This window comes from Cygnus olor, chromosome 1, assembly GCF_009769625.2.
Source record: "Cygnus olor isolate bCygOlo1 chromosome 1, bCygOlo1.pri.v2, whole genome shotgun sequence".
Taxonomy (NCBI): domain Eukaryota; kingdom Metazoa; phylum Chordata; class Aves; order Anseriformes; family Anatidae; genus Cygnus; species Cygnus olor.
The window spans coordinates 105,358,948-105,384,655 of record NC_049169.1 but is presented as its reverse complement, the minus strand read 5'-3'; the positions used below and the strand labels follow the sequence as shown (position 1 = coordinate 105,384,655).

Here is a 25,708-nt window from a genome sequence, read left to right as displayed (position 1 = left end):
TTTAATTCTATTTATGTATTATTGCTACTATAATTCTTATGCTTCTTAGGGACTTGCTGCTACCTGCTAGCTCATCCTAATTTGTAACTGGCTTCTCAGCAAATTATCTGCTCCTTTAAAATAGGAATAGCCCCCTGTTTCTATACAAAATGTTACAGTTTTAACTTTCTCTTGAGGTGTACATGCTCAGAATACTTTTGCAGAACATTCAGTTCCAGTTTGGCATTTTTGATATGTTTGAGACAGGAATGCTTTGATAGCACAGCTGTTTCCTAGTAGTTCCAGATTCTGGACTCAGGGGATGAAGTAAGAAGTCTGGAAAACATCTTCAGGGAAGTAGGCTTATTTTAGGGTTCGGTTTAGTAACAAAAAATGGAAGGGGTCCCTACTTATTTCCCCATGGTGAGAATAATTTCCCAGTTTTATTTAGGTTTATAATAGGATGAAAAATCAAAACAAAGCAGATCTTTATCTGATTGCAATTCAGACAATTGCATTTGACAATTCAGTAACTTTTGTTAGGAAAATTAATGAGAAATCATCAACCACACTGCTTTGTAATTTCAGCTGATGAAGTTATTGACACCAGCATAAAAGCAATGTCATGGAAAGTGTGAAGATTAAAAATTCTGCTTATCTTTATGAGTTGTGATGAAAAATGCAAATGTATGAAAAAAATGACACATGGATAAACTAAATGCATATTCAAAACATCTAATTAGTAAGTCTCTGATATTAGAGAAATAAAGATGAGACAAAATGTTTGCAATGTTGACTAATTGACAGCAGTGAGACAATTAGAAACTGATGTGGCAAATAGCTTCAAGCCTTTGCTAGAAGCTGCTTCACCACAGTGATTAAAATCTATTTGATAACTATCTTTAATCCATTGTTTTCACTGGCTGTGCATATGGAACCAGAATCAATAGTTGCCACACAGATGAGACTGGTCTTCAGTCACACAGTATTGTGGTTGTCAGGAAATTCAATAGGTAGAAAAGGGACCTGTCATGTCTCTATTCATTTTCATTTTTCAGATTCTTTACTTTATCAATATCCTAACAATTCTTTCTCCTAGATACATCTTGTTTCTTCCTTCCTGTATACTCTATTTCCATTTGTCCATTTTTCTTTTCTCCTTGTCTCTGCCTACAAATTTCCAGTTTGTCCAAGACAAATACACAGCAATTACTTACAACCTTGATTTCTCCTTTCTCCAAATTCTCATATTTTGACATTTCTACATTAAAATTACCTTTTCATTTACTTTCTTTCCCTTATCTACATTATACCATTATGCTTGCAGTAGCACCTAGAAATCTGAAATAAAAGTATTATAATCTAATACTCCTTTAGTCTACATTGGTCAAATTTAACAGTATTATTTGATTTTTGGAAATATTTGATGCTCATGGATTTTTAATGCCATTATGTAAGTAAGGTAATGTCTCCTAAACTACTTTTATACCTCAAGGTGCTCATGTTTGTTTGTTTTTTAATCTGTCAGGAAAAAATAAAGAACTTAAAAGTCTGTATAATGTAGCTAGTCAATGTAATATGTATTAGTTTTTCATTTGGTTTGGTTGTAGTTTTGGATTTGTGCCTGTACATTCTTATTTATTTATTTATTTACTATTTTTTTGTTTTTGTTACATAGAAAGCAAAATATTTCAGAGTTCAAATGTTTTACGACCATGAAGGAAAAAAAAATAATAAAAAAAAAATGACATGCAAGTTGCATTATTTAAAAAAAGCTCATGCAGCAAAGCACGTACTACAATATTTCATGCCTTGAGATAACCTTCAAATATTATTTGCTCCAGAAATTACAAAACACTTCTTGTTCTGGTACAAAGAAAGATCTTTCTGGAATACAGTGGAGTGAGTTTGAAACATAGCTCCAATGCAGAGAAATATAGGACTGGCAGGACTGGCAGGAAAGATACAGTCCTTGATTAGGAGGTACTGAGACGATTACCTGTCAAAAATATTCGGCAATTATCCGTGCTGAATTTGTGATGTATTAAACAATTGCACAATATAAACAGCACTTCAGTCTCACAGCAAGCAATTATTTGTTCCGATATAAAAGATAAGAGATTCTTCTACCGTGAGTATGAATTAAGATAATTTTTTTGTCATGCTAAAACATTATTGATGCTGCATCTTTAATATACCTCATTTGGCTTGAAACTACCATAAAACTGTATGTAAATCCTTATAATAAAACTGTGACAACTCTTTTCTTAAAACAGCATTATTTCTTTTGTCTAAACAGATGCCAGAAAGCCATGGCATTTTGATGTGTGTGTGTACCATTACTGTCATAGCCTGCATGCCTTATCTGCTTGTTGATTTGTATTGGTGAATGTTGGATGTCTTTTTGTTGGTAAATGTCTCTTCCTGAAAGAATGTTAGGGCGGTTATATTTAAAATCCAAGGATGTTCATTTTGTTGATTCAGTTTTCTATTATTCTGAATGTATATTATATTTGTCCCAAATTACAGTTTGATTTGCAAACTGATGGTACACCATGAGTCAAATTTTGTTGCTCTAATTTCTACAGTCCACAAAGGGCACTAACCAGACAAAACTGGTAATGTGAACTCCACACTTGTACTATACACTTTTGCTCAGAAAATTCATTGAGACACTATTGCAGTGTATTGTCCCTAAACAGAAGCTACAAAATCATAGATGCATTTCTTATTAGAATTTGACTCTACCTATTGTTCAAACCAGTTCTGAATTCCACACTGTCAGACTGAACAATCATTTCAAATTATGTTTTATTGTTTATCTGTTTTCCTGGATACAAAACAGGGAATCTATTGATTTTTTTTTAGGCCAGTTTTTATTGTGGTGTGAGACATCTTGATTGCTTTTAACTGTGATACTGTATAGGCAGTGAAATAGTCAGTGCTATTAGTTAATGTGTAAACAAATATTGACCAGTAGTTTTCAGCAACAAATGTAATGATACAAGACATGAGGGTTTATTCAGCATTTTATTTTGAAAGTCCAACAACTGGAGAAAATCTCGGAGTAGGATTCTAGCTATCCATTTAAATTTATGCTGTGACTTTCATCCATCTAGTTTTGGTAGAATTGTCTTTGAACTAATAGTCTAATGACTTTAGCTTTAGAAGGAAATCAGTGGTATGCAAATACTCATTGGATTGTCAAAGTAAAGCACCTAAAAGACTTAAAGGAAAAAGAGCAGTTTTGAGTCTTGCTACTAGTTTGCTTGAAATGTAGTTTATATATGTGGTCTTTCGGTTTTGATAGAAAAAATTACTGGGAAGCTGAGTGGCAAGCACACTTAAGACAGAACATAGTTACTTCTTTTAAAAGGAACCATGTAAATTCGCCGATAGAGAGAAGAAATTTTACTCTGTGCAAGTGAGAGCATGTCTGTAATACTCCCTCTGCCATGCATCAGTGCATCACAGTCTCTCCTGTTAGAAACTTGATAACATGTTGGTTTTAGTAGCATGATGTTCATTTGCCTGAATGAAGGCAATACCTTATGGGTTGTAGCCCTACTAAAGTCAGCACTGAAGGATTAATGCAGTTGGTAGCCCAATAAATATGATTTTCCCATCGCTACGAGAAAGCTATAGACCTTGGACTTGCCTTGGGCTGAGCTGGCTTTCATAGGTGCCTCATGGCCAAGTGAATGGGAATGGCTTTCTCTGGTAAAATAAGGCCTAGATTTACAATAAAGAAAGGAAATTCATAGTTTTCAGACCAGATAATTATATAGCTAGATGAGTCTTTAATGCTAGAGGGACTGTTTATTTGATGCTCTCCTTTCAGGCATTAGTAATGTCCTTTTTCAAGTCTGAGCACTGGCTGGAGTCCTGCAGACAAGTGAGAAATACTTGCTACTTACCTTGTATCACACAGGATATTGTGAAATAAAGCAGAGGAATAACTGACCTCTTTATTGAAAACTAATTTTTTTTTTTCTGTTAACATTAGCCTATAGCACTAAAAAGTGAAAGATTTATTATCAAATTACTAGGAAACACAAAGTATTCAATTAAGATTTGAATCTGTGGTTGCATGTTTTTAATTCTTCATCACAGGCAGATCTTTCATAAATCACTCATAATTTATGAAATACATTATGAGAATATGCATAACATTCATTTTCTCAAAGAAGGAATTAGAAGGAAGTCAATTATTAAAAGGAACTTATATTATTAAAAAAAATATATATTTCCCATCAGTTCTGTCAGTTTTTTCTCAGTGAGAAATTCAGTACAGAATATTCATGTCAAGTGTAGTTTCCCTTCATTTTTATTTTTACTTTTAATTAATGATGCCACATTGTAACCCAGTCACTGTGCTTGTATTTGGCATTGGAGAGGCAGGGTCGAGGCTATGCCAGGCCCCGGGGGTGGCCGTGCTGCCCTGGGCCTGTGTGGGGCTGAGCTGGGTTTCCCCAGCACCCCGTGTGTCCATTGCCCAGCCTGGCTGAGCTTCAGCCCCGTGAGGGCCCCCGGGGGAAGGGGCAGACCGCCCCAGGTTGTCCCTGTGAGGCACACAGCCCTGGGGGCATGCGGGAACTGCAGGACACCTTTCAGCCCTGCCTGGGGAGCAGGGGGAGGGCAGCAGGACTGGATGGGAAAGCATGTAATAGCATCAAATGGGCCATGAGATTGAGAACAACACCAGAGAGAAGAGGTATGTACCAGGAAGGTGTTTCTGTACATGTAACAACTTTGTCTGTATTATTAATGAGGCTTTTTTATTGGATAACTTGAAATATTTGACAGTTAAAATGCAAATTGGAAAAGCAATAAATGGCATACTCCCTTTGCCCATAACACTATTTTGAACATAAGAGTATTTACCTCAGGCAATACATCTAATTTACATTATACTAATTAGTATAACTAATCTTTGATTTATTAGCAAATTTAGCACCTGTATTTTTGAAAGTGCACAAGTTGTGATTTTTTCCCTTTGTGCAACTAATAATATTTAAAGTAACCTTGCCCCTCAGTTAATTCTTCAGACTTATTTGTTACATATCCTCATGTATTCTTTGAACTGCAGCAAGCCTCATTTCCCTTCAGTTTCAAAAATTTTTTTACTGTCTCTCTGACTTTAGCGCATATATCCCTGCAAAATGCTTGAGAGACAGGAAAGCTACTTTATAATGTAGAACCCGAGGCACAGAAACTGTGATTTAACAGTAGTTCATAGAAGTCTGCATCAGAGTGGAGATTGGAATCTTGACACGGTAAGACTCAAGATTCAGGTCCCTACTGTCCCTAAAGGTGAAGCTTATTGATAAGGTTGTGCATTTATAACAATATTCATGACCATAATATTAGCTAGGATTTATGGTGAGGACTGGAGCCAGTATTTTGAAACGCTGTTGTTCTCAAATTTCTGATTGCTTAAGCGGGCCTTGTAGTCCGCAATTGTATATGGACAACTACAAATGCAAGATCTCTCTTCAGGACCTCACACGTGAGACGTCCAAAGAATCATCTGCCTCTGGGCAAGAATGATGTTTTGTGCACTGAACAGGGATAGTTTTTCATAGCTCTATGAAGGTGAAAAAATGCCAATCATGGACAGAAACTTTAAGTCACTGCTGATAAAATAACATAATATCCTCACGCTGACAAGATCTGTGGTGGTTGTGCATGATTTCATAGCTGACACTATCACTGTCACTTAATCCGTCCTTTCACCAAATTGCTTTGCTGACTGCACAGAGATAATCAGGTGTTTTCATTTTTTCCTCTCTCAGTGAGAGGCACACCAGAAGTGGAGTAGATTTTGTAGTAACCACATGATGTCTTTAACTCCACCACATAAGACTCCAGAGAGACATCTATAAGATAAAGAATACCAGAGGTGACTTTTTGTCAGGACCCCAAGCACAGGTGCAGAAGGTACATGAGCAGAAATTATTTACTAACGGAATATTCCTTCTCTTTCAGTTTGAAAGCTTTTAAGTGTAACAGATGGCAGTACTATTAACCTAATGTAAGATAAGGGACACTGGCTCATTCTGGAACACCATTGAACTGATAGATAATATTTATGGACGTGGAGACTTTTTTCTTTTTTTTTTTTTTTTTTAATGAACTTGACTCCCTTAATCAGGCAAGAGTTACTTGCAAAGAGGGACTGTTGCTGTCTGGAAGTCATCTGGAAACTATTCAAATGTCACAAAGGTCAAATTAAATGACTGGTCTTATTTCCAGTCCAATATATTTCAAACCATAAGATCCCTTTTGAAGTAATTGAAGCAATTCTGAACTTTTGTTTACAATAGGAGTGGATGTTTCATGAAGAATTATCAGGACAGTTTTCTAAAGATGAGAGAAAGCCGAACAGGTTGAAAGAATGCTTTTGGTTCAAATATTGATTTACTCATTTATCTGTCTTGCTTTCAATCCTTATCACTCAAGTAATCATAAAGAAGAATCAGTCATTCCAATTTTACAGTATTTCAGTGTTCATAGGATTTGCAAGCCACTAGTCTTTTCTTTTCCTTTTTTCCTTTTCTTTTTCTCTTTTTCTTTCTTTCTTTTTCTTTTCTTTCTTTTCTTTTCTTTTCTTTTCTTTTCTTTTCTTTTCTTTTCTTTTCTTTTCTTTTCTTTTCTTTTCTTTTCTTTTCTTCTCTTCTCTTCTCTTCTCTTCTCTTCTCTTCTCTTCTCTTCTCTTTTCTCTTCTCTGAAACAGCAGAAAACATTCACTAGTACTAACTACACATATAACCAACATCAGTAAAAATGTAGGACTAAAGGCACAATCCTACTTCATCCCTCTGTAATAGACCTTGCTATAATATTTTCTGGATGGTAATTGTTGAGTTTGATTTTCTATATTAACTAATCTGATACATAATGATTGATGGAGCACTGTAAGATCTTTAAATTTTGACAAGTAAATCAAATATCTTTGGTACAGAATCCAATCTGGAATGTAAACCTATTAGCTTTTTAGGATATCTCGCCAGTAGGAAATTACTTAATCTATTTATTTAATTCTTCTGCCTGTAGGACATCTCTCTATGTCTTGGAAATAACATTTGACAAGGACTTCAAGATTATAATGTTAGGATTATAATAATAATTAGATCCATTTGCAGCATTTCCTAGTCATATTATAATATAATAGTACTGTATTAAGAACAGTTCAGTGCTTGGAAGAAAGAGCCTGATTGTCCTCTTATGGTCATTGCCAGATTCTCAGGTGGTGTAAATCAACATAGCTTTCAAGAGCTCCTATCTTGTCTCCTATTCTTTATACATACTTTGTTTACAATATTATTTCTAAAGCACTGTGATGATAATCTTTCCTTGTGTTTTTGTTTTGTTTTGTTTTGTTTTTTAGCATTTTCAAGCTTTCTTTCCTCAATCCAGTTTCCACTGATATTAAAAAGAAGGAAGATATATTTTTTTTTTTTTTTTTACTTGAGGCTTTGTTTAATGATTTGATACGTAATAGTTAGTTAACATCAATTTTACTGCCCAGAGGAGGGACTTTTTAATTCTATCTTGTCCCATGATAAGTGATATAGCTCCTTTGTAAGTAGCAATATTGTGAATTTCTCAGGCGAAGTAATAGGTGTTAGACTTTATTCCCAGTTCCATACATATTGATACAGGCACTGCATTAAAATGTTGTTTTGTTGAAATCTGACCAGGAGGGTTTTTTAAATATATTTTTGCATGTAAAATGAAAGCTTCCAGAAGTAGTGATAATGGAAATCACTGAACTTTGATTCCTGTCTTCCATCTAAACTCATTGACAAAATTCTCTTCCACTAAACCTTTTTCTGCTCATAACTTTTTAGTTTACAGACATGTTACTGGCTGTTAGTTGTCTATGTAGAAATAAAATTTCTTATCTCCCTGTTTAGAGTTTTCTGAGTTTGTCTACTTATAATTCCACTTCTGTATTTTGTGTTGCAGTGACACCTGTTCCCTATATTTCTTCCTTCTTAATGATCATTTAGTTATTTTTGAAAGCTTTCTAAAGAATCACCTGTTTTCTAAGGGAACAAGGTGGCTGTTTCTCTTTATTCCTTCATTCTGCTCTGTTGCACTGAATTGTTCATTTGTTTCACACTGTCTTAAATTGACTGACATATGCTGGCGCCAGGCATCTATTTCCGCTCTCTGTCATTCTGGTTTGCTATCTATAGTGAAATGCTTGCTCAGTCAGGTGAGTATTTTCTCCTTTATGTAGGGAAAATATTTTGTGTTGAGTAAAATTTGACTTAACATAAGAATATAACATCTTAAAGAGGAACTTTTTTCTGCAATTGAACCTCAGTCCCACAGTAAGTCTTTTCAGCCCCAGGCTTCCAATTATGAACTGAGTCTACCTAACAAGCAAGTCATAATATTGACATTAAATAAATAAATAAGTAGTATCATGACATCTTCAATAGTATATTAATTCTGATGAATTGTGACAATTGCAAAATTGCAGAAAATACAGTTTCTTCAATGTGGGAAGTAAGGTCTCGCTCTGCACATATGCCTCTGATAGGATCATTTGCAAGATTCTTTGTTCTAGCCAAGTTCTGAACCAAGGAAGATGTGCTGAAGCTGTACAGTTGGGAAGTACCTGTTCAGCAGGACAGACTGTAAGTGGAATCCTGTCTTGTGCTATAAGCATCCTGTTTGGGAGACAATGTTTTTGACTCTGAAGTGGATTTCCCAGGAGCAGCTGAATGTTTCACCTAATAGTTGTGTTATTTCTATGCACTAAAGCACTGCAGCAAACCATAGAGAGCAATGTGTCAGTCAAGAGCAGTTTGCAATAATATATTAAAAATTATTATTATAAACCCAGTGTGAGTTGGGTTTGGCATAGTAACTTCTGTCTTCTCCATTTTAATAGCAGTTGCTTCATCCAGAAATGTGGATGAGCAGTAGTCAAAGACAGTGAGTAGACATTTGCTGCTCTGAAAGTACCATTTCTGGAGTGCTACCACATGTGGTACCATCAGTTTCTTTGTAGATCAGGCAAGACCTAAGATGATAAGGTTGTTAAGGCATTCTCTCAAGATACACGAGCGTTCTGGATAGCTTAATATGTCAAAGTAAGCAACATCTAAAATAAAAATGTAAGATCTCTAACTGGTCCCAAAGGACTTTTAAGTGGTTTAATTATTCAGCCAGTTTCTTTAAACTGGTGACATCTTCAAAGTATTGTTTGTTGTCAGATAAATAATGATGCTGTTAATGACAAATATTCTTCACTAATAAATTTTCTTGAAACAATCATCCTACTTAGACTCATAGAATATCCAAGTTGGAAGGGACCTGCAAGGATCATTGAATCCAACTCCTGGGTCCCAAAAGGACTACCCCAAAAATCAGACCATGTGTCTGAGAATGTTGTCCAAATCCTTCTGAACTCCAACAGCCTCGGTGCTGTGATCAATTCTCTGGGGAGCCTGTTCCAGTGCCCAACCCCCCTCTCAGTGAAGAACCTTTCCTGACCTTTCAACTGAAAGGCAAGTTATTAGATCAGAAAACAATGCATCCTCTTGTACCTGAATGCAAGAATTACTCTATAAAATTTCTATAGTTATAGGAATTCTGTAAATTTGATCTTGCTGTAGGTTGAGTCTAAGTTCCTCATCTTGAGTCATTTATATTGTAAGAACAGAACCCTTTCCTATTCCTGTGTAGTGAAATTTCCACAGCTTAAAAATATTTTTTTATAAATCTAATATATATATATATGTTAATTCATTTATACCATTTATTGCCTCATAGCCCATGGGAAAATGCTGCCAAAAGTGACTATTAATCCGACTCATGTTCATACATACTCCTCAGCTTGCAGATTGCTTGTAATGTCCTTAGCCTTCTAATGTGCCTTTGTCTTCTTTCCTTGGGAAAAAAAAGTACCATCCAGCTGGAAATGTCATCCATTCATTCCTACAGAAGCAAGATCAAGGTAGTTGGATTCACAGAGCACAATGATGATGTGTAGTTTTGGTCTCCTGAGAGGCCTGTCATGTTCAAATATGCTTTGCAAATGCCTCATGCTAAACACAGTGGAGGTAAGATGTGGCCTTTATATTGCAGATATGGCTTGGGTGAAGAAGGCTGGGATTGTACCCTCTCTCTCCCTTGTTTCTCTTATGGTAGAGGACAAGAAAGGGCAGAATCAGACCAAAATGGCCATTGTGATGCCATTTTCCAGTATGTTATACTATTCTCTGCTGAATCCTAGTTTCTTAGAACTGCCTGACCAGAGATCAATAAAGCTTCTTTAAAAATAAACACAGATTTTATTGGCATTTCTGTCTAAGAAATTGTAGAGAAATGGAAAGTCTTTAGCCACCATGGTGCCTAAAAACAAAACAAAACAAAACAAAAAAATGGAGACAAGAGTACTGACAGCATAGTTTGTCTTGTTGTTGGTTTTGTTTGTTTGTTTGTTTTTTCTTCCCTATTAGTGAAAAGGAAGGTAATTTTTTTTTTTTTTTGATGGAAAATATCCAGAATATTGTTGGGTCATGTAATGTGAAGCAGATATGTGTAGCCAGACATCTCTGTTCCCTATTCATGCACCCTAGGAAACCTGTGATTGCCCTCTCCTTGCCTGCCCATCTAGCATTCCCTTCTAATGGAAAATGGAAACCTGGGTAGCCAAGGCTCCTTCCATCATAAAATTACATTGTAGCTATGCAAACACTTTTCCAGTACTATAGACAAAGTCATTTTCTGCAGTGTCATATGCAAGGACCCTGTTTCTCAACTGTTCTTCAATCCATGAACTCACTGTAAGAGAAGTTTTCAGAAGTGTCTAGGTTGAGAAAAGTGGCATGAAGCTTTGTTGTTCCATGTGGCATAAAAGATCAGGGTTTACATCCTAGGGATACTATGTACTTTCTCTGAGAAGATTCACAGTGTTGCATGCATATAACTTTTACTATAGCAGATATCTTAGATGACCCCACTTTATATATTAAATTTGAGTCCATAATTTGGATTTTTTGATACCTAGCATATGTCTAGAAGGGAAGAGAGTACGGGAAAGAGAGTGCTAAATGGCGCTCTTGTGTCTGTTTCTTCATTTAAAATCCCTTGTTTGTTTCCTGAAAATGTAACAAGCGCAAATTGAGGGCCCAAGACATTCTTTTCAGGCTGACAAACTGAATAAAAATGTTAACCAAAGTCCTAGGCATCTCCAGCTCAAAGAAAAGTGTTGATGTTCCTCATCTAACCTCTGCCTCCTTCCTTCACGCAGTGTGGTTCAAACATAGCAAGAATGAGAGACAGAAAGCAATAGCTTCCCTTGGCTATGCTCAACTTTGGGAGAACTTTTCCTCTGCACAGTTTTACTACAAAATCAAAAATAAATAAATAAATAAATAAATAAATAATAAATAGAATTAAAAAATCTTAAAGCCTTGTTCACCTAGTAACAATACTGCCTGAAGAAGGGGAGCTGTTTTGAAAGGAGATAGGGGAGAAAAATAGAAGGTTTCTACAGAATAACTATAGGACTCATAGCCAGAAACTATATGAGTCTGTGGTGAGCAATGTATATCAAATAGCTTGGAAAGGAGTAGTCACTGATTAATGTACCTACCTTTTATGTGTAGTATCTAGTAACCTTTCAGTGTTGAGGTCACCAGGATGCATATCTCCTGTAAGAAGGATACAGGAGATTTTATTTCTCATAATTTGTAATTAGTCAGGAAGCAATCCATATCAGTAAAGCAACTGAGAATAACAGGGCTTTTCTGTTTACAAAGCAATGATGTCATAACTAAGGCACACTCTAATGAAACACCTTCCATGTCATTAGTTATGCATTGCAGATGGACTATTGCTTAAGCACTCTGTGGGAAAAAACATCATAAAGGAAAATATGATACTATAAAAAATGATGGGGCAATAGTAATAGGAAGTCGAAATTTTCATTCACCTTGTGATTAAAAACGTTTTTACACATTAGGACACCTGGTATTCCATTTGAGTGAATTAACAAATCAGTACTGGTGGCATAGGAGAAAGAGGACGGGAAACTGCATGTTTTATTTGCATTCTACCATAGCTGATTAGAATAGCATGTTCTATACAATGCTAATGTTTTAGACAGAAAGAGAATATTAAAAAAAAAAAAAAAAAAAAAAAAAAAAAGGAAGAAAAAAATAAAAGAGAAGGAAAAAAATCCTGAATCTCTAGGTAAAAGAGTTATATGAGCTCTAGCATAAATATGGCGGATACAGATAGATCCATATATTACTTACATTTACACCATTTCCTTATATTTTCAGGGAATCTTTTCACGTTTCAATTACAAGAACTTCTGAACACTGTTTTTCATAAATTATACTGCTTATTCCCACAACTTTCATAATCTTACAACAAAGATGAGGATAACAATTTCAAAGACTGAAGAAAGGGCTCGCAATTTGAAACAAATTAAAACAAAAGGAGGTGTGGGAGCATTTCCATCTTGCGGCAGAGACAGAAATATTATAGTTGTATCAGTAGAGTGCTGAGCCATAGTTGTTAAGTCAGTTCAAGACTATAGCAATGTGGGACTAGGCTTAGGGAAGCATTTATCTCTGGATAGCATCTACATATGCAATATGAATATCCCAGTCCCATTTGGTACCACTTAATGGATTCTCTGAAGCCTTCTTCCTTGCTCACTACAGATGTCCCTATAAATCTTTAGAAGCATGAAGTTTAGTCTCTTCCTTTTCTCAATTAAAAAAAATCAGGAATTCAGCTTAGAAAAGTTCAATTGTAATTATACATATCAATCCATCTTTGTAAACATAATGGTACTTTCAAGATCACTTAGCTTTGTCTTTGGTGAGAGATACCTGAGTCTGAAAACTAAAGACTAGATTTTCAGTCTCGATACAGTTTTGCCTTATGAATATGAAAGCCCCAGCCAGAAATATTATAGTTATAGGGTGAAATAATTAAACACTGCCAAGCTTAACATTTTAGAGCAAAAGCATGATTATTACAAATGGTTCAGGTTAATGAAACATTGGTCAGTGCTGCATTAAACTTGGCAGATCCATATCTTGTGATCAACTCACTCCAAGCTATTTTTTGTTTTTAATTTTTAAGCCTTATCTATTTTGATATATTTATTTTGCTTGCAATTAATGTATATATATTTTTTTATTTAACCTATTAGTTATTCTGAATATATATTTGAATCATTCTAAGGCAATTTCTTTATTTTTGAGATGTTTATTTCCATGTTTCTATTTGAAAGCAGAATGAAAGATGATCATCTGTTTACTTTAGCAATGAAAATTGAAGGAACTCTGCTCATTCAGTTTCTCTATAAGTGGTCTAATAAAAATGACATTTTCTATAAAACTAATTTTAGAGCACAACAAAAAGAGGCTTCAGCTGCAGTTTTTCATAAAAAGTTCTCTGTGGACTTCTATTATTATTATTATTTGGGGGGTGAGGAGGGGAGGTTCTATGTAAGGTAAAGATGTCCCAGAACTCCTGTAATGTTACTTTCTTCTTTTTCCCTGGCAAGTTTCTCTACTAATCTACACTTTTTCTCCACCATTTTGCGCCATCTAAACCATGTTCAAATTTGGTACCTGTTTCCACAAGCAATCACTTGTAATTTTTGAACACTAACTACTGAATTTTTGTTAATATCTAAGTTATACATTATTTTTCTGTTGGTAGTATTTCTGTGTGGTAGAAACTCTTATTTTAATATACAAGAGCAATAATAAATAACTAATAACAATATTATCCTTACATTACTTTGGGGTCTAATTTTATAGAAAACCCACTGACACTCCACCAAGGCATTCAGAAATCACTGGTGAACCCATTCCTTAAGAGCATGAAATAAAAAGGCATTCTATTTTAACAATAAAGTAGTTATACTTCAACGACACAATAAGTTAAAAGCAATTAATGGGAAATTATAATCAAAATCCAAGGTAGAATGTAGAATATTCATAAATCATAAAATAAAAGGGAGGTGATCCTTCCAAAATGCGGATGATGTAGGGATAAACTAAGTCTTGGAGAGACAAGAGAGTAGTCCATGATCACCTTGCAAAGAAACAGGACAGCCAAGAACTGAATGCACTGCAAGGCCCCGTATTCTTCTATGCCATTGATCTTTGTTGGTAGTGAGCAGAGCTTTGAAAGAACTAAAGGATAAGTGGTATATTTGGTCAAAAACATCCTGGATTTAACTCTGCTGTCTTCACCCCAACAAACTTTTCTGCAGTTATTTTTCTAAATTTGTAGCCTGTTGATTAATCTATTTGATCATGATAGACATTTTTTGCCAATGGACAAGCAAATGTCCATTTACTTACCCTTGGTGGGGTGTTTGTTTTTTTTAGGACAATGGCATGCATCTCAGTTGTTAGATTAATCAGAGCAGTAACCACGCAGTTAATTGTGTTCAGCAGTGGAATAAGTTGTGATCAGCTGCTTTGCTAATAGTACTTTATAAATGCTAAAACCAAATGAATCAATGACATTTTCAAAATCTTGTTGATTATACATTGTTAGGTAAAGAACTGGAGGGTACTTGCAAAGGAAGAAATCCTGGATGTTGAGTTAACGTTAGCAGGATTAAAAGAAACACTCAGTTGAAATGAGGTTCCACAAGATCCATTACAACCACAAGAACTGGAAAGATAAATATCTATTTCAGAACAGAGACATTACAGTTCACTCTGAGATTCCTTGTGTAACATCCAATTTTAGACACTTTACCATAGTGAGTACAGAAAAAGTATAGAGAAGTATCCAGATTATGCTGCAACGTTAATTGCTTAGGAAGACTTTTGAGTTGCAAAATAGAGTGGCAAGAGAATCACTCCTCAGACAACTCTTGAGTACATAAAGTGACTTTTCACATCATTTCTCTCTTACTGAGTGGACTGAAAGGATTGTTTCACTTATATGGGATGAGGACCTGAACAAATGTGCATTTTGTTGCCATCACTTCACCGTATGTCTGATGCATGCATTTTTAGAAACAGTGAAGGAAAACTTTTCCTATTTTCAGTATCTCTAGTCTCAGTCTTCAGATCAGTGTGTGCTTTTGTGAAGGGCCAGGTAAATCTGAGAGCTGAAAGGCCACACAAAGTGTGTGTAGTTGAAAGAGAGATCCAAGAGAATTGTCTTCCTGATATATCCTTACCTCTGAGTCTCCGTGCTTTATTGAGCAGAGGAAGTGCACATCAGAGCAGACTGCAACTTGGGAACTCCAAGTTTTCAAACCTTGAAGAACAAAAAAGTTGTTTCCTTCCCTGCTGTAGGTATTTCTGTGGGTTTCTGCAAAATATTGGAGTGAATATTAAGCTCTTTCCCTATGCTCTTTCACAACATGCTTCACTTTCCTCATTTAAACTGCCAAGAAAATAATTGAAGCCTACTATCCAGCCAATTCTGCAGTATGTGGTACCCACTGACATGGGGGCAGTGGTAACCACCTAAAAGGAAGTCATATCTTCAGCATCTACTTGGTTATGTCAATACCATAGAAGGTGTGTAGCCAAACAAAACAAAACAAAACAAAACAAAACAAAACAAAAAAAGACCAAGGGGAATATGCTACTACAAGGACAAAGGTAAGATGTTTCTTGTGCACTGGGGAGTTCTTGAGCCTTTACATTATCCTCAGTATATTCCTGTTATCCTGACTGAACCTTAATGGGATAATCTGTCCATAAAGTAAAAGGTTGAAGAATTCCTTGAAAGAGCAGAAATTAGACAGAAGTGCAGTCAGATGGCTGACTTCTAAATCTATGAAGAGGAGTTCTCTTCCATAGTCACAGAAACTTCACACTGGAAGCCTTCTTCATGACTGTAGCTCTTAATTGATGTATTGTGCTAGTAAATAGAGTCTATTGTTAAAAGATTAAATGTTTTCTTTGAACTAAGTAAGAAATACTCTGCACTGGTGCGGCCTCACCTCAAGTACTGTGTGCAGTTCTGGGCACAAAAGTACAAAAGAATGTTAAACTGTTGGAGAGTGTCCAGAGGAGGGCGACGAAGCTGGTGAAGGGCCTAGAGGGGAAGATGTATGAGGAGCGGCTGAGGTCACTGGGCCTGTTCAGCCTGGAGAAGAGGAGGCTGAGGGGGGACCTCATCACGGTCTACAACTTCCTCGCGAGGGGGAGTGGAGAGGCAGGTGGGTGACCTATTCTCCGTTATCACCAGTGATAGGACCCACGAGAACGGTGTTAAGCTGAGGCAGGGGAAGTTTAGCCTGGACATCAGGAAGAGGTTCTTCACCGAGAGGGTGGTCGCGCACTGGAACAGGCTCCCAGTGAAGTAGTCACTGCACCAAGCCTGTCTGAATTTAAGAAGCGATTGCACTGTGCACTTAGTCACATGGTCTAAAATTTTGGGTAGACCTGTGCGGTGCCAGGAGTTGAACTTGATGATCCTTATGGGTCCCTTCCAATTCAGGATATTCTATGATTCTGTGATTCTATGATACATTCTTTGACTGTTTGCTCTAATTGCCCTTCTGTGGTTTAGGTTATCTCTCTGCAGCTATTAAGGTCTGCAGATTGAACTGGCTCACAGATATCCATGAAAATAACTGACTTTAGCAGGACAGGTTAGTTTTAGTTTAGTGGTCAGGTCAGTTCACTAAATGCATGTATAAGATGGCCATAGCTCTATGCAGTTACCTAGGTGCACAACTAGAGAAGGCAGAAGACTAAGAGGCAAAGGGCAGAGCTGTTGAAGTAGGGACTTCTTAAGCTACCTTCACAGCTGAAGACAGGTTATTGTAAAAGACCAGAGTTAGGGCATGGTTTGACATGAATATCTGAGGGCTTCCAGCCAGCATCAAAATACAGTGATCATGTGCTGTAAAGTACTTGATTTAATTTGTACTCACTCTGATGATTTAGTTTTCCTCAAATAAAAAATCTAATAGGTTAACTGATCCGTTAGCAGGCTTTATTGTGGTTGACCAAGTGCCAGTCCTCGTGCAGCTCTTGTAAAGACAACTGAAAGATCCACAAATTGTGTGATCAGGTGCATTTCACAAAGTTCAACTGTGTGTCCATACCTCTTGTTATCAAGTTTGTCCTAGTGATAGTCTTGTCAGATGACAGATCAGTTTTTATGATTGTAAAGACATGCACTTATTCTTGAGTGCCCTACAGAATATGAGGTTGGGTCTCAGTCTAATCTCAAGCCATAGTGAAAGAACATACATATGCCAACTGAAGCTGTACTCAATGCTAAGTTGTGTTTGTAAATATGTGGATCTTGCAAAGATCTTTTTTTTGAGTGAGTCACTGTTCTGAAAATTAGGATGAACTAACTATCAGACTTGATGTCAGATGTACTAAAAAAAAAAAAAGTAAAAAGTTAAAAGTTAAAGAGTTAGAGTTGGAGGAATATAACCTAAGCTTAAAGAATAAACTTTAATTCATGAAAGAGTATATGACAGGATTACAGCTAAAGTGTGTTTGTTTAAACTGCTTGAAAGTATTTCTTGGTAAAAAGGAAGGAAGTTATTGAACCCAGGCACACATTTGCTTGACAATAACTACACAGTTATTTTTGTCTGACAGCCTCATAAACGTAGGTGTTTAGCTGTACGTTGCCTTTTCAGTTTTTTTCACACTATGTTTTCTGTAGACAGGCAGAACTGAAATAAGGATAGTGGATATTTCTCTAAATTACTCCACTTTCCCAAATGGATTCATATTGATTTTGTGAATGCATCTTCCAAACAAATACTCTGTTTCTGCCAGCTAGACGTGCTCTACTTCCACTTAATTACCACACAGACAATGTTGTAGGAGGCTGAAATAAAATCTTGCTGTTTGAGAAAGAAGAAAGGAAATTTTGTCAGATCTAGGTACATTTGCTTGGTCTTCAAGCATATCAAGGAATAACCCCTGCTTTTTTTATGCCTTTTCCCCTCCCTCCATGAAATCATTCCTCCCTATCAAAATGTTTATATTGTAATCCCGGGTGCCCAGCTTTTGCAGCATTGCATTACTGGCTGTTTGCTGAAACTATCATTACTCCCTAATAGTTTTGTGTGTTATGTATATGTTATGTACACAAATCTTGTTTCTCATGAGCTTAGAAATCCCTCAATATGTTCTGCCTAAACCATAGCTTCGTTGAAAATACCTTTTGGATTTTAAACATCTGTGTATTTCAGCTCACTGCTAGCATAAGGTAATTGGAGCATCTGGCTAAACTTTTTTAAAGGTTTGCTTTGGCAAACTGGCCTAGCTGATAAATATTGATGAATCTGTATTTGAAAGAACAACTCTTTTCTGCAGAATGGGCAGGCAAGAAATAACATTTGAAACTGCAGAGCTATACATCTCATTATCTGTCACTTCCTTGTTCTCATTCGTTGTTTTCAATACATCTGTGTTGGACAGAGCCTCTTTTGTTGCTTTGCTTGCTGTGCACTGTAAGAGAGGGATGTGAGAGGGAAGAGGGGAAATTCTGCTTGTTTCCCCTAGTCCCTTCCTTGTTGTGCACTGGCTGAGATGAAACCTGTCAGTGGGAGCTGAGGATCGTTCCTTCCCTGGAAGAAGCAAATAGTGTTTGGGGAGAGAAGCTTCTGTAGTTCAGACTAAGGAAGGTAAAGAAGCCAAAAAGGAACAGAGAAAAGGAGGGAGTGCGAAGGAAAACTGTGTAATCCCAAAGAATATGAATATACATTTTAGACATTTATGTAGTGACCATTCTAAGGAAATGGCCAAACTCTGACTCAAAGGCCTTGTCCCATTACTAAATTTTAGGAACATAGGACTTCCAACAGCTTCCTCTTCCCAGGTTTCATGTAAGACATTTCTGAGGACCGAATTCCCAGTTTTCTACAAGTTGATACAGAATGATCTTTCCCCAAAACATCATCTAATATTTAGGCCAGTAGTGAGATTAAAATAGATATGAATGAAAATTAGATTTTGCAAAGAGGAACTGATAGAATCCAAGGGAGATAGGGTCCAATTTAAAACTATAAAACTGCTTTTTTTTTTTTATGATTTTAAAGAATTTAAGATACATAGATGTTTGCTAGTGTTCACAGACTGAAAAATACTCCTGTAGATTGTACTACAGGAAAGAAAGGGAACAATGTATAGTCTTCCTATATGGAGAGAGCTGCCTTGATTTCTTGTCTGCTGAGTTATATCATTTATTATTGGCAATGTGGTTAAAGTCATTGTTTTGTCATTAGCCTTATAACATACATAGCGCAGTGAAATGTCAAGAGCTTAGAGAATCTAAGCTTTTTTTACTTTTAAGTTTCTAGCCAATATGATTTCCAAAGGAACGCCTGAAATATGAACCCCACCGCCAATGATCCTCAACTATGCAGAAAATCATGATTATTGTTTTGTTGTTGTTTTTTTTTGTTTTTGTTAATTAAGATAATGACACTGGGAACTGTTTTATCAGTTAATGCTGGCTATGCTATGCCTGGTAGTTTCCATTGGCCTTTTGGTTACTTTGTAGTAACTAATTAAATGGAAGAAAGCAGATGTAATCTTCTGCTAAAAGACTGCTGAGGCCTAATTTCTTAGAGTTTGCTTTTAGTTTACGTCTAAGAGAGAGACTTGTAGCCTTATCGCATCCATAATGCACGATCCAAGAAGGGGATCTGTAAACCTAATAATTACTCATCTAAATCTAAAAATTTTCACAAAATACCATCTCTATATTGTGAGTACATCTGTAAGTTAAAAAGACATCATAACCTCAAACAAGACAACACAGGTTTTTTTGATCATTACTGGCCTGTAACTCAGACTGCAGGATTCTAAGTTCAGAATACTAATGGTTACAGTTTCAGCTACCAAAACAAATGTTGCATCATCTTAGAAATGCAAATAGAAATAAGATGTTATTTAATACCATTTTACAGATTTTTAAACTGTTTATTTTAATATCTGTTACCAAATTAGTACCTGAAAACATTCTTACAGCATATTGCATTTAATAAAATTCTCTTTTTTAGTGAAGGAATAATATAGTAAAAGCAACCTCCCCAGACTTATATGAGGCGAAAAGGCTAGGATGATGCACATCTAGATGATGCTAGGGATGCACACCGTATTATGAAGTCTCATGAAAGTCCAAAATGAGGGGAGGACATTAGCTTTTGGATTCGTAGCATTTAAAAAACTTTCTGCAACACCATTAGTAAGTATACCTAGTGCAGCATCATGGTGAATGAATGTGGAAATTTTCCAGCAGAAAACAAAGAGAGTAAAATTCCAACTTATGTTGAACTGATGCAAATCAATTTCCTGTCTGGGCTAAAAATCAAAGCAGTTTTTGATCCAAGTACTGTGCATAAATCAGGTATTCATCTTATGTAAATTGTACACATTCACTTCTTCCTTTCAGTCATATTATTGCAACAGATAATTTTTCTCCTTATACAGACATAACCTCACAATCTGATGAGTTTAAAGCTCAGCTAACAATATATTCAAATCATTCATATCTTTAGAAAAAAGCAGGATGAGTCACATAGGTGACTGAAGTATCATTCTTGTGGTTGCAATGACATTAACTATGTTTAGCGTTTGGGACTCTAAGAGGATCAAAACTTGCTCTCTCTCTTTTAAGGAGTTATAACCCAGTTATAGTGCTCTAAAAAATGTAGGAATTGAGACTAGTGCCAAAAAAATCCAGGGAGGTAGATACTTTTAATAAATAAATAAATAAATAAATAGATAAATAAATACACCTATGGCATTGGTATATTTTATAACATAAAAGAATGAACTTTTTTATTATGAATCGACCGAGTCATATTTAGAAAACTTCTTCATCAGGCGTAGGAGAATTGCTTTGAAACCATTCCTACTCTGACATGTTTTTATGAAGTTAAAATGGATGTGGTTCAAAATGAAAGAAGAAGAATCTTTGTACAATTACTGATATGCTTGTAGATCTCTTTGTCATAGAAGAATATGTTTTTTAAAAATTTAGATATGTTTAGGGGAAGATTGTGCAAGTCAGAGAAATGAAATCCACTAAAACACATAGAAACTGTGAAATGCACATAGAAACACAGGGATTTCCTGACGTAGCTGGAGGTATTCTAGAACTATTAGGTAGAAGTGTCATACATTTTTTTTCATTTTTTTTCTTCTCCTAAATAGAAGTAAATCCTTCTACTTAGGATTGCTTTCCTCTAATAGCACACTGAGCAAAGCAGATCTTTAATTTGACCCACTAAATTCTTAGTCCCAGATCTTGGATTCAGCAAGACTTTGGGTCATATTGAAAAGATATAATCCCATCTTCACTATAAAATTGACTTTAGGGACTGGCCATCGTAACTGAATTTTAAAAGGTTTGCTGTATCCAAACTGTACTCAAGCTCTTTGGTCCTTTCTGGTTTTGAATTCCTTTACTTGGGGCAGTGCTCCTGGAGATCTCCTGGGACTTGCAGTTATGCACAAGGATCAGCTTTTTCAAAGCAAAGAGAAAAATCACGATTCTATCATTTCCTACATTATATGTGTGGAGATATTGTTAACTATTGCTAGGTAAGGGAATTTCAAATTTCAGATTCCAGCTTCCATTTTAGTTGTTGCCAAAGTTTGGACCTTACTCTGAATAACAAACATGGGAAATGCTGGAATGGATACAAACCAGGCAATTCACTTGAAAAATTAGGCCAGAACATGTTAAAAAGTGTTTTGACTTCATTCTCTGAGAAGGTAAAAGAGGAAATCATTGAATGTGCAGTGTGGCTGACTTGTGGTTTGTGGAAACTTATGAAAAATAGTAGCGTGTTTAAAACTTCCATGTAATGAAGACAACATATTTTGGTTATGGCGAAGCTTGACGTAACCTTCAGCATGACCTTCAGTAGTGACACAGACCATAGTGATAGGCGCAGCAATTAGATATTGTTATCTAAATTGTTATAAGTTAATTTGTTTACTAATTTGGAACAATTGTATATGACAGCTTCTGTAAGTTGTCAACGGGATTTTTTTGCTGCTATTTGGATAGACAACGTTTATCTTCTCTGCTATCCCACAAAGCCTTGCAGAGGCTAAAAATAAAGTTGCAGTTGCATACCACACAAATGCCCAACACTGTCATCTTGAAGGTAAGCTGCCATTGAACTACAGTGCATATAAAGGCTATCAGACATGTTCTGCATTGTATACTGCATGGGAAAATACTGAAGGGGAATAGTGAATGACTTCTCAGAAACTATTGGTCTGGACAAAGCTGATCATTTTAATGATCATTTCCAAACCTGAAGAAGAAAATAGATAATAGTTGTAAAATATAGCTTACAGGAGGAGTTGTGGCACTTGTGGGTCTCCCACCTCTTGAAGGACACTCACCTGTGTCAGTAACTTGGGTTTCCCAAGTGAGGAAACAAACTGAACACAGTGAAAGTAAATTCTAAGGCACTGTGTTTTCATTGACAGTTCCCTTGAGCCCACCAGGGAAAGCATGGGACTTCTTGGAGGCATAAAGAAGGAAGAAGGGCAGCACCTAGAGATGTATACCATTGTATAGGAAGAAGTGCAGCTTCCCCTTCTGCTCCATAAATTCATCCCAGTTAAGCAGTGTCAATTAACCTTCTGTTAGAGATTTCTCGGTGAATTCCTTGGCATAATTTTGCAGCAAAGGAAGGACTAAAAGTAGCTGATGCCCTATTTTTACAGCATTAACACAACGGTTCCTGATTTGAGCTTATTTTGCCCAGCAGTGATGGTCATATTCTTTGTACATTCTCTTTAAGAAGCTCTCTCATGCGGAAAACCATTTCATTTCATACCACTAACAACCCTCTGAGGGTGTTTGTGGTCAATTCAATTTGATTTCTCCATTGAGTCCCAATAACAAGATAAAACAAGTCAATAAAGCAAGTAAGGACCAGGCATGGACCAGGTTAGACCCACAAGAATGTCAGGAAATGAGGAGCAGGATTTGCACATTGTTTAAAATGAGTGATAGAAACAAGTCAACTCTTTGATGTATGTTTAAATACCTTGTGCTTTGTTTGAAAGGAAAAGCTCTTGAAAATGTGACCTAAATTTTATAGCAGCAGCCTCATCAGAGATAACAATCTCTTCTTAAGCTGATAATGTTCTTCTTCCCTTGAGGAGCTTTGTGGTCACAGACTTCTGAGAACAAAGCACTATCATATTTAGTGTATGATTCACCTGGAGGCTTGCCAGGTGCACTAGATGAAGTATATGACATCCTCTGTGCTTTCAATTGACCTGTTGCTTATTGATATAGGGAGGGTATTTGGGGCAGTCTGAAGATAGTGTGGGCTCCATACAGAAATTCTAAACATAATCCAATCTGTTCAAGACGGTGAGAGGTATAGTATTGATAAGAGATGGATGGGTCTTTTCACCTTTTCTGAACAAGACAGACTAGGATAATGAATATGTTGGGAAGACATCCACTTTCTTCTCACGTGATACATTACCTTAACACATCTTTGGACTACTCCCAGATTTCCTTTCAGAGTCAGTTTCCTCCCCAGAGAGGAAGATTCCCATGCTTACTGTAGTCTCATTTCTGAGTTGTGATGTTAGCAGAATTTCTGCAGAATTCTGCTTTCTTATTCCCCCCTCTTACGACAGAAAGAAAAAAAATGCAGCAAAGTGTAGCCCTATCATGAGGCATTCACACGTCAACAAATAAAACAATTGCCTCAGCAGATGTACTTGCATTTCCACTATCAGTCTGAAACTTTTACATTTGCAGGTATGCTACTGCAAGCGCAATGCTGAAACTTTGTTTGTATCTAAAGGTCTAATTCATATCTAGTGCTTAATGGTGTTTTTTTCTTTTTGTTGTTGTTGTTGTTCATTTGTTTGGGGGAGTTGTTTGGTTATTTTTTTTTAGCTACAGCACAAGAACTAGGTAAAACAGCATATGATGAAATGCACTTAACAGGCTACTATAGCAATTTAGTAAGCTTTGCTGAGTGTAGGGTGAGAGCTCCATAGTGACTGTGTCTGCCATGTGGCACTGGCTGCCATGAAGCCTTTGGCTGTGTGATTGGAGTGGACATCTTGGTGTGATGGAGAAACCACAGACAGTGTATAAGTACCAAGGCTCTTTGCTCTGGGCAGCCACACATTCATCACGTGCTGCAGGTTGAATAGAATAGAATAGTTCATTTGGAAGGGACCTTCAAAAATCATTGAATCCAACTGCCTGACCACCTCAGGGCTAACCAAAAGTTACATGAATGGCACATGAATGAGGGCAGTGTCCAAATGCCTCTTGAACACTGACAGGCATGTGGCACCAACCACCTCACTAGGAAGCCTACTCCAGTGGTTGACCACTCTCACAGCAAAGAAATTTTCTCTAATGTCCAGTCTGAACCTCCCCCGGCACAGCTTTGTGCTGTTCCCTTGCATTTCATTATTGGTTACTGGGAAGCAGAGAACCTCCCTCTCCACTTCCTCTCCTCAGGAAGTCGCAGAGAGCCACGAGATTCCCTCTCAGACTTCTCTTCTCCAGACTAGACAAACCAAGTGTCCTCAGCCTCTCTCATAGGACATATCTTTCAGCCCTTTTACCAGCTTTTTTGCCCTCCTCTGGATGCTTTCAAAGACCTTAACATTGTTTTTTATATTGTGGATCCCAGAACTGCACACAATATTTGATGTGAGGCTGCATCAATGTTAAATGTAGCAGGAGAATTACCTCTTTTGACCTTTTGACTGTGCTTGTTCAATGCACCCCAAAATGCATTTTGCCATCCTGGCTGCCAGGTCACGCTGCTGGCTCATGTTGAGCCTCCTGTCAACCAGCACCTGCAGATCCCTTTCTGCTGAGCTGCTCTCCAGACACTCCTCTCCCAGTCTGTACCTGTGTCCAGCATTGTTCTGTCCCAGGTGCAGCACCCAGTGGTTTTTTTTTGTTGAACTTCATGCCATTGATAATTGCCCAATGCTCGAATGTATCTATATCCCTCTGCAATGCCTCTTATCCTTCCATGGAGTCAACAGCACGTCCCAGTTTAGTATCACCAGCAAACTCGCTGAGATTGCACTCCATTCCTGCACCCAGATCATTGATAAAAATGTTAAACAGGACTGGCCCTAGAACTGAGCCCCTAGGGAATGCCGCTGGTGGCTGTCCACAGGCCAGATGTAGCTCCATTTACTACAATGCTTTGAGCTCTACCTTTGAGGCATCTCATCAACCAGCATAGCATGAACCTGTTCTATCTTACAGTTGGACAGTTTGTCCAGAACAATGTTGTAAGGGATGGTATCAAAGGCCTTACTAAAATCCCGAAAGTTTGTCTGCTGCCATTCCTCCGTCCACCAAGCAGATGACCTTGTCATAGAAGGATAACATATTACTAAGGCAGGAATTTGCCTTGATGAACCCATGTTGACTATGCCTGATAATCACTTTGTTCTTTAAGTGCCTTTCAACCCAGGACAATGTTCTCCATAGCTTTTCCTGTGACTGAGGTTAGACTAACAGGTCTGTAGTTTTCTGGGTCTTCCCTCATGCCTTTTTGTAGGTGTTGCTTGACTGGAAGGAAATTTGGGATGTCACCAATATCCAGGTTTGTGTCGCTTTTTCTGAGACCCACTATACAAGGATATGCCACAGCCCTGTCCTGGAGACATGATTAGCAGGTATACTGAGTTTGGAATGCTTCATGCTCTAGCTTTCATGTGCTTCTTCAAATCAGTGACTTGGCATT

General features: G+C 36.9%; 1 protein-coding gene across 1 annotated transcript in view; it reads right to left on the bottom strand.

The window, feature by feature from the left end:
* The window catches only part of CHODL (chondrolectin), an 83,375-nt gene extending 57,990 nt beyond the window's left edge, over positions 1-25,385 (bottom strand). The window contains 1 exon segment of the mRNA XM_040564974.1: positions 25,174-25,385. Within this exon segment, the coding sequence (XP_040420908.1) occupies positions 25,174-25,385 (212 nt within the window).
* Between the last annotated feature and the right edge of the window lie 323 nt (positions 25,386-25,708).